The sequence below is a fragment of the Lagenorhynchus albirostris genome, chromosome 3, assembly GCF_949774975.1.
Source record: "Lagenorhynchus albirostris chromosome 3, mLagAlb1.1, whole genome shotgun sequence".
In the NCBI taxonomy this organism is placed as follows: domain Eukaryota; kingdom Metazoa; phylum Chordata; class Mammalia; order Artiodactyla; family Delphinidae; genus Lagenorhynchus; species Lagenorhynchus albirostris.
The window spans coordinates 159822733-159832119 of NC_083097.1; the positions used below are offsets into that span (position 1 = coordinate 159822733).

The window sequence follows — 9387 nt, forward strand, 5'->3', positions numbered from 1 at the left end:
TGCGGGGTGGGAGGCTTTATTTCACTGTGTGTTGGGAGGTGGGGGGTGGGGTACCTGGACAGAGGGCAGCAGGCGGGGCAGGAGGAGTTGGCGCTTGGACAGGGAATGGGTGGGGGAAGGGCTGCCCCCAGGCCTGTTGGGAGGGAGAAACTGAGGCTGGACCCTGTTGGGGCCTAACCCAGGGGGTGGGGTCAGGGGTGGGAATTGGGTCTGGAGGAATGAGGGCCCCCTTGCTCCGGGCTGGACGTGGGGCCCGGGCCCTGCCTCACTTTCCTCCTATAGGGCTCAGTCCCTCCTGCTCGCTGGGCCACACGACCCCCAAACCTCACTGCCCCCGCCCCAGAGGAGGGGGCTAGGCCAGTTAGGGCAGTGGACAGGGAGCCTGGGGGAGTTAGGGAGCGCAGGGTGGGGTCCACGGTGAGTGGAGGGGATGGCGGCCACCTGGGTGGTCAGTTCCTGGCAGCGATGACCACAGAGAGTGCCACGCCCCCCAGGGCGACAGCAGTTGCCCCAAACAGCCACTTCCATGGGATGGACTGTGGATAAAGGAGAGGGAAGAGGAGGCTAGACAGCGGTCAAGACGGATGTCTTGCACTTCAGCTAGCAACAGGCCCCACAAAGGCCTCCCAGGAAACCACTGCCTGACAATGCCTTGCCTGCCTCTTGGAAAACTCCTACTCATGCATCAAAACTCAAGCCAAATGTCCCCTCCTCTGGTACACCTCCCCTTCCCCTCTGGATGAGCCCCACCCTGAGCCCTCCAGATTGTGTTTTATCTTCTGCTTTAGTCCTGGTCACACAGCACTGGGCTTCTCTGTGTCCCCAGCATGGTCCACAACACCCCAGTTCATGAAGACATCGATGTTTGCAAAATGAAGAAACTCCCTCTGCATGGCGTACCCTGCCCATAGCCCCTGCCCCTACTCTAGGAGCCTCCCTGTGCCCGCCGGCCCCAGCTCACCCAGGCACCCTTGCCAGGACACTTGGCAGGCAGCCGGCTGGGGTTGCCCAGCATCTTCCGGTACAGGGCGGTCTCAGTGCTCCGCTGGGCCGCGTGCTTCTTCACCAGCTTTGAGAGCTCTGCATGGATCGTCTGTGAGAGGGGGGTGTCTGTGAGAGCAGGTGGCAGCAGAAGCCAACGATCACTGCTAGCAGTCTGCCTTTCTGGGGCCCTGGGGCCCTTCGGGGCTGGAACCACTGGGACATGGGAATTCTGTCAGCTATTCTCTGGGCATCGGCGAAGTGAAGGCTGCTATCTCCATCCTCCTAGGAAGCCAGAAGATGGAGTGGAGCAAGGGTGGCCAGGAGAGAGGAAGGTTCTGGGAAGAAAGCTGAAGACACTGGCATTGGCCAGGCTGGCTAGTGCCCTTGGCCTCTGGGACCCCTGTTGGGGGTGAGTCCAGACTGCCTATGCAAGGGTCAATAAGGGCCTCAGCAGGTGGGCTGGGGCCCTTCAGCTACCTACCCCCTGCCACTTCCCAGGTAGAAACACCATAGGGAGAGCCACAGCAAGAAGGCTAAGGGGCAGGCCACAGGAAAAACTTCCCAGACAGGCCGGCACAGCAAATCTCAGGGTGCCCCCATTCTGCTCACCTTGTTGGAAGGTTCCAGCTTCAGGGCTGCTCTCAAGATGGGGATGGCCTCACTGTACTCGCCTTGCTGGGCCAACACCTGTGGGAGGAAGTGGGGCGTGTATCATTCTGGACCCACGGTGGGCCACATTCTCCTTTAAGAGACCCAGCCCTGCCAGGCTCCTGGCCACCTGACTAGTCCCAAATGTATCTCTAGCAAGTGCCCCGGGGGTCCAGTCACCCGTACACTGCTCCCCTGAGCCCTCAGACTACATGAGCAGACCACCAGGCTTGGTGTCACTCCCCTAACCTGCTCCTTCTCCTGGGTGTCTGGCTCATCCTGTGCAGGAGACCCAGGTGCTGGTCTCTCCTCCTCCTTCACCACCTCGGCTGGCTCGAGAAGCCAAATGGATGCTGCCAAAGCTCTGGCCACATCGAATGATTCAGAGCCAGGCATGTGACTCAAGCCAGCCAGTGAGATCCAGCCTGAACTCTGCTGGTACCACTGAGAGGCCAGTTGCTAAGTGGAAGGGATGGAAGCCTGGAGCTTTTGGCAGAGCAGGAGGGAGCATCTTGGTCACCCTGAGAGAGGAGCCTGCCTGAGAGAGAAACGCGGCAGACAGACACAGCATCTGCACAGCATTTCTAAACACCTGGATCCAGCTGTGCCTGAAGCCATTACCCCTGACTTGGCAGTTCCACAAGTCGTTAATTCCTTTGGCTGAATCTATTTGAGTAGTTTTCCGTCACCTTCAACCAGCAGACCCAAACATGTATAAGGCTACATGAGCAGACAGTCTCACTCCCCACAAGAAGATTCTAAACCCTTGAAAAACAGGGACAACATCTTTTCTCTACTCTCCGTTTCTATGCAGAACTCTACACACAAAAAGCACTTAAAAAATGCTGGCTGGCCTGCTCAGGCCTCTCATTAACACACTAGGTGACCCTGCGTTTGCTTGCACCTCAGTTTCCTTGGTTTACTGCTAAAAAATGCTGAAAGCACCCCCTATCCCAACAGGGTGAAGATGAACAGAGATGGGGACAAAAGCAATTAAAGTCAAATCCATTCAAGCCAAATTCACTCCTACATTCCACCAGCACTTACTCAGCACCTACTGTATGCCTGGCTCTGTTTGAAGGGCTAGAGATTTAGCAGTGAATGAGACATACAAAATCCCCACCTTCTGGTAAGGGAGATGGACAAGAGGCATGACACCTGGCCATGCTGACAGTGACACAGGAAACATGAAGGCAGGGCAAAGGGTCAGGGTGGGTGTTGTAGGGAGGACTTCCTGAGGAGGTGATATCAGAGCAAAGACTTGAAGGAGGTGAGAGAAGGACCCATAGGTGTATTTGGGGTATGAATATCTCAAGCAGAGAACATAGCCTGTGCAAAGGCACGGGGGTAGGAGCAGACCTGGCCCAGGCAACAAGTAGTGGAGAAGCTGAGCAGCATGCAAAAAAGCAAGAGTACACTGGAAGATGATGGCAGGAGGAAGACCAGATAGCTCAGAGCCTTAAAGGCTGAAATAAGAACCCGGCTTTTACTCTGAGGGAGATGGGAGTCACAAAGGGTTATATGCAAAGAACAGTTATCAATGGGCCAAAGGGCAGTGTTGGGGAGTAGAGGGAACCTAAGACCCAGGGTTCAAATCTGACCTCAGTCAGGGGACTTCCCTAGTGGTCCAGTGGTTAAGACTCCACGCTTCCAATGCAGGGGGAACGGGTTTGATCCCTGGTTGGGGAACTAAGATCTCACATGCCATGTAGTACAGCCCACAAAAAAAAAAAAAAAAAATCTGGCCTCAGTCAATGAATTGCTGTGACCCAGGCCACACCCCTGCACCTGTCTGAGCCTCAGTTTCCCCATTTATACCCCAGAGAGCTTGGCTGACTGATACCTGTGCCTATCTCAAATCTAGGGTTTGGGACCAGCACCACTGCTCTGAGGTCAGGGAGCCAGCCTGCCCGCCTGCTGCCTGTGAGCTGCAGCTCACCTTGCCCTTGCGGAAGAGCGCCTTGATGTTGTCGGGCTGGTGCTCGAGCACAAGGCTGCAGGAGCGCAGCGCTGCACGGTAGTGGTCCAGCTTCAGCTGTGAGGCTGCCAGGTTGTTCAGACACTTCACCTTCAGCTGCAGGAGCTCCTCCTCCTCCTCGAATGTCATGTCCACTGTTGGGGGACAGCACTCAACTACAGCCACTGTTACCACACCGCCAGCCACCCACAACCATCTACAGAGGGATTATGTGACCCAGGCCTAGGCCCACCCCACTGCAGCTGGTACTGGAGGAGACTGGGGGGGAAGGGTCTCTGAGCGTCCCAGTCACAGGAAATGGGGGGTTTTCAAGATGCCAGTGCTGGGGCCTCTACCACCTACTCCCTGGGGGACCTCAGGCCTCTCTGGCCTCAGTTTCCCCATCTCTAACATGGGCCAAGACCAGTGCCGTCCTCAGGGCACTCCCAAGGAGTCGACAAAAATGGAGCCTAAGCGAACGAGGGCCTGATCATGGATTGACAATATCTGCAGTCACCCACGTTCCAACATCTACCTGCACTCCATAACAGTCCACGGACCTGGGATATAAGTCTAGAAATATCTAAAGACTAGGCATAAACATCTATCCATATTCTAGAATTTTCTAGAACATTTTGAATCTGGGGCCCTCTGTGGCTTGAAGTTTCTAGCACTAGTGGGGATGGCTTTGCAGAGGAGGTGCTGGGATTCGACCTGGCGGTCACCTTTGGCACTAGAAGTGATGGCCTTGATGGCGAGGTCGTAGGAGTTGGCGGCCAGCACGAAGTCGGCCCGCTGGTAGTGAGCATTGCCACACTCCCGCTTCCGGTTGGCCAGGGCCACGCGTTCCTGCCCCGTGAGCATCTCCAGGTCAGGCCCATCCACGGCAGTCTTCAGGGTCACCTCCAGGCACAGGGCCGCGTGTGGGGGGATGTATGGGCTCCTGCTGGGGGATGGGGTGGGGACAGCACTCAGACCCAGCGGCCACCATGACTGAACCCCAGACACACTAGGTTCAGTGGGAACAGGCGGGAAAGGGCCGTCACCCCCTCCTCAGTAAAACACAAGGGAAGTTAACTCTTGCTACTCTTGAGCTCCGTGACTTGGTGCGGGTGCTCCCCTCCCGGAGCCCGTTTCCTTTTCTATAAAATGTGCACCTAGATAGGGTGAGATGGGGGAGCAACCGGTCCCACCCACTTCCTCACCCTCACAGGGACCCCTGCAGGCAGCAGGTACTCACCTGCCCTGGGGGCCGTAGCAGTACTTGGAATCAGCAGTGACCATAGCCGTCTCTCCCACGTCCATGAGCGGGACACTGAGATCCAGGGCCTGGGGTCGGGGAGGGGAGTGGCATGAGTTGAGTGGGTCCAGGTGCAGTACAGCAGTGCCCACCCACCCGGCCACCACCACCACCACCACCTCCCCTGCATCTCACCCCAGCCCCTCCCCACCCAGAACTGCCCAGGCCCTGCACCGTTCCCACCTGGATGACATCACAGTCACCCAGAGTGAACACCAGCTCCGGCTCCTCCTGTACCCGTGTGCCATTCTCCAGCGAAGTCTGCAGCTGCACGGTGACCACCTGGCCCTTGGCCGGGCGGCTTGAGCCTGGTGGGCCTGGAACCAGCATCTTCTTCCTCAACAGCCCATTCCCTGCCACGGAGCAGGGACAAGCAGCCTGTCACTGAGCAGCTCAGATGGGCAGCTGCCCCCTGGGCACTCCCCCCTCCCCAGCCCTGCCTATCCTGGGGGTGGCACAGCACCAGGGCACAAGGTGAGTTTTCAGTGGCCACTCCGCCACTACTGGGCAGGTGACCCCATGCCTCTGGGCCTCAGTGTCCCCGGCTTGGACACTGGGCATGAAAGGATTGATTTGGGGACTGACGATACTGGCTCCAAGGATGGGCTCAGTGAACGCTGGCTGGTCTGTTATCTTAAGAAAACCAAGGTAGTTCCCCGGTGGCCTAATGGTTAGCATTCCGGGTCCGGGCTTTCACTACTGTGGCCCGGGTTCAATCCGTGGTCAGGTAACTGAGATCCCGCAAGCCAGGCGGCGTGGCCAAAAGAAGAAAAAGAAAGTCAAGGCTCAGTGAGGGCAAAGGGCTGAGAAAAGCCATCCTGCCTACCACAATCAGGGCAGCAGGGATACCCAGTAATGAGACTCTGGAGCTGCCCTCTCCTCCCTCCTCCGGTTCCAATCTCAGCCCTGTGACATGTGGACCTCAATTTACCCAGCCATGAAATGGGGTGATCAGGGGGTATCCTGGTGACACCTAGTGAGTAGTTTGCTTGGTTAGCAGAGCACCTGCGATGCCAGGACTGTGTCCCGACCAAAGCACCACATCACAGAAGGACCTATAAGCAAAAGTAGCCCCCAACGCCCCCCTCCAGCTGCCGAAGAGACCACTATGTTCCCCTCCATACCCCAAACGATCTTAGGAATGGCCAAATGGCCACAGCCAACACCTACTGAGTACCAGGCATGGGGCCCCGTGCTCTCATGAATCCACTCAAGGAGCCTCCGCAATGATGACACCCACTGTCATGCCATGACAACTGCTTGAGCAATAGAGGGCTTACTCCTATGGGGCACGTCAGACTGACATCATCTGCAGTCACCCATGTTCCAACAAGTACCTGTATTCCATAATATTCCACTGGTCTGGAAAATACTACCATGAGTCTGAGTAGACCCTAGTCTAAAGGTTAGGGGCAGAGAGATCTATTAATACTATGGAATATTCTAGAGTGTTCCAAATTTCTGCAGTGCTCCCCAACTTATACATGCCCCTGCATCCAGTTTGAGAACCAATGATCTACTGGATGCCAAGAGACCCCTGTGTCTTGAGGTTTCTGGGCACTAACAGTGGATATGCTGGTAGGACCTCAACCAGGCACTGCCTCTCACCCAGGTAAACCCAGGGATGTAGAATCACATCCCCTCTCAAGGCCTCAGTTTCCTTGTCTAGAAGCCTGAATTCTGACTTCAGAACGCAGCTGGCTCGAATATAAACAAACAGAGCCATCCTCATGCTCAGGCAGGGAGCAGGGCAGCTCTTAATATCATTAGAGAAGAGCTTCCCAAACTTTAATACAGCCAAGGAGGCTGTGCAACCTTGGACAAGTGCCTTCACCTCTCTGAGCCTGTTTCCCTATCTGTAAAACGGGGATATGGTAGGACTTACATCGTGGGGTTGTTGTGAGGATAAAATAAGATGATGCACAGGCCTGGCACAGAACCAATGCTCAGTAAATATCACCTGGTGTTATTTTTAGGCGCAGTAAGGTTTATATCTGTAGTGGAGGTGAAATCAGTACCAATTCGATTTTACCAGTACCAGTATTATTTGATACTACTGTATCATTAGCACTAATGATGGTAGTAATAATGTTTTACTATTATTTGTGTGGTCATTAGCATTATTTAGTGTATTAGATATCAGAACTAGTATCGCTGTGTTTATCTTCTAGAGTTGTTGTGATAGGGTACATGGGGGTGGCACATATGTGGGTTCTCCTAGTTTCTTTCTTGCAAGAATTTTCTGAACAATTAGCACACTAATGAATACTATGAACCAGACACAGGGATGAACAAAATGGAATGTTCCACAGATCTATTTGACCTCAGGACACATTGTTCTGGGGACAGGCACTTGCCAGACAAATGCCAAGAAAAGTGGGGATTGGGAGCTGCCAGTGCCTGCTGTGCTGGCTGTGCGGCTCTGGGCAAGTGATTCAGCCTCTCTGAGCCCTGTTAACAGCTCTGCGAAAGCAAGTCATGGGGTGGGGAGGCAAGAAAAGGGCATAAACATGAAGTATCTCGAGCAACTGCCTGTGGCTGGCGATCAACGTGGTTACCACATGTTTTACTTCCAACCTCCTTCACAACAGAGATGGGGAAATGAGGCTCAGGGGGAGAGGGCCTAGGCCAAGGTCACTCCTGAACCTGAGCTGTCCAGGCCCTGTCGGTCAACCCGAGCCACCCCTGCTCCTTACCCAGGATGTCCAGCCACTCGTCCAGGGCCGGGGCGGGCTCAGGCTCTGGCTCCATGGCAGCCAGGAACTCTCGGGCCAGGGCCCCGGGCTGCTCGGCCTCCTCCTGTGAGGGCTGCCCTACATCCTCAAGTGGCGGCAGCTCACTCAGATCCTCCTCCTCCTCCTCCTCCTCCTCCTCGCCCTCTGCGTCTTCCACCCCGTCCAGCACTTCGAAGTCCTCAAGTGGTGGGACCCCAGCAGGTGGCGGGGCAGTGGGCTCAGGGTCCGCAGCAGAGGGCTCAGCACAGGATGCCATGCTGCTGGGGGGATGGGAATTGGCCCTGGTGGGGAGAATGGATGGGGGTAAGAATCCCACCAAGCCCCTCAAATCTCCTCTGTCTCCATTCTCCACACCGCCGATCACTTGCTGTGTGACTCAGGGGCTCCAGGCCTTAGTTTCCTCATCTACAGGGTGGGTAGAGTAACAACCCTGGTTTGTCCAAAGCACTTAACAACCCACTCATCAAGCCCTGGCATCAGGTTCAAACAGTGTTAGCTATTATTAACTATTATTTAATCTTTATAAACACCCCGGGGAAGTAGGGAACATTCCCCCTGCAGAAAAGGAAATTGAGGCCCAGAGTGGCAAAGCCATTTGCCCAAGGTCACAGAGCAAGCCAACCACAGGAGGCAGGATTTGAACCTAGGGCTTTATCTGCTTAAATGTCCAGAGCTGGTGCTGGGATTTTTTTCAGGGGGACAACCCCTGAGATCTTGGGGAGACTATTTTTTAGAGCCCAAGGGAAAAATAACTGAATCTTTACCAGAGCTCCCCACCTCCAGCTGTCCCTTCTCCTAAGGGGAGCCACCCAGAAACCCCAAGGCTTTCCTTCCATACACTGAACCTAATACCACCGCCCCCAACACCAGGGACCTTGACCCAAGCCATTCCTTGGGAGCCTTTTCTCCTCTCCTCAGGCCTTCTTACCACCTTCTCAAAGTAGCCTCCTTTGAGGAGGAGTGGTCGAGACCCCCACGGCTTCTTCCTTGGACCATCAAGAACTGTCCGCCTCCCCCAGGCCCCAAGCTCTGGCGGTGGTAGAGCCGTCATTCTAACCCACAGCATCCCCTCCCTAACCCTCACCTGCCTGCTCCTTCCGGGCTCGGGTCCCATTTTCTGAGACCCTCCCAGCCCCCATCCTCACAATCTCCTGCGCTCGCATAAATAGCCCTCCCCCCACCCCAAGCACCGACCCCAGCCCGGGCCAGCTTCCCCCACAGCTGGCCCGTCGCCCCTCAACACCTTGATATCCCCAGACGCCCCCCCGCCCCATCCCATAACACCCTACGCTCTCCAGACGCCCCCTGCACCGGCCTGGCCTACCGTCAACCTCCCACCCAAGTTCCCAACGCCCCACGCCTGTTTGACGCCACCAGTCTGGGGCTCCCGACCCCCCGCAACCCTCGGGCGCCCCCGGCCCTGCACGTCTCCGCCGGCAGCGCCCCCAGCCGCTGCCCTTGACCTTCCGTGGCCCCCACCCCCAGCTGCCCTCACCAGGCCGCGCCCTCTCCGGCACTCAGAACCCCCGCGCCCCCCGGCTCGCCTCCCCCGCGGCCCTTCACTCCGCCTAGCAGCCGCAGCCCCCGCCGCGCCGGCCCCCGGACTAGCTCAGGTCCGGGCAGCGCTCCGGGCCAGCGCTACCCCGCCGGCGCCCCGGGACACGTGCCTCCGGCTCCGGGACCCCAGCCTGGGGTCCTGCGCCCCCCTCCCCGCCCCCAGCCGCGGCCGCCGCGCCTCGGGAACCAGGCTCTGGCACCCAGCA

The 9387-nt window shown here is 56.8% G+C and overlaps 1 protein-coding gene across 5 annotated transcripts; it reads right to left on the bottom strand.

Moving 5' to 3' along the window:
* On the bottom strand, positions 1-9387 carry FKBP8 (FKBP prolyl isomerase 8). Of its 5 annotated transcripts, none has more exons than XM_060144803.1 (9): positions 9292-9387; positions 7586-7905; positions 5073-5242; positions 4830-4918; positions 4315-4535; positions 3572-3744; positions 1594-1671; positions 962-1093; positions 1-536 (listed from the first exon to the last, which is right to left on the bottom strand). In XM_060144803.1, exons 2-9 carry the CDS (start codon positions 7878-7880, stop codon positions 450-452), a joined length of 1245 nt encoding a protein of 414 aa, XP_060000786.1. In that variant the 5' UTR covers positions 7881-7905; positions 9292-9387; the 3' UTR covers positions 1-449. The 5 variants fall into 5 exon arrangements, with proteins under 5 accessions (XP_060000786.1, XP_060000785.1, XP_060000784.1 ...); XM_060144802.1 differs by lacking the exon at positions 9292-9387 and adding an exon at positions 8553-8718 and having other exon boundaries at positions 4315-4532; positions 5127-5242; XM_060144801.1 differs by lacking the exon at positions 9292-9387 and adding an exon at positions 8553-8716 and having other exon boundaries at positions 5127-5242.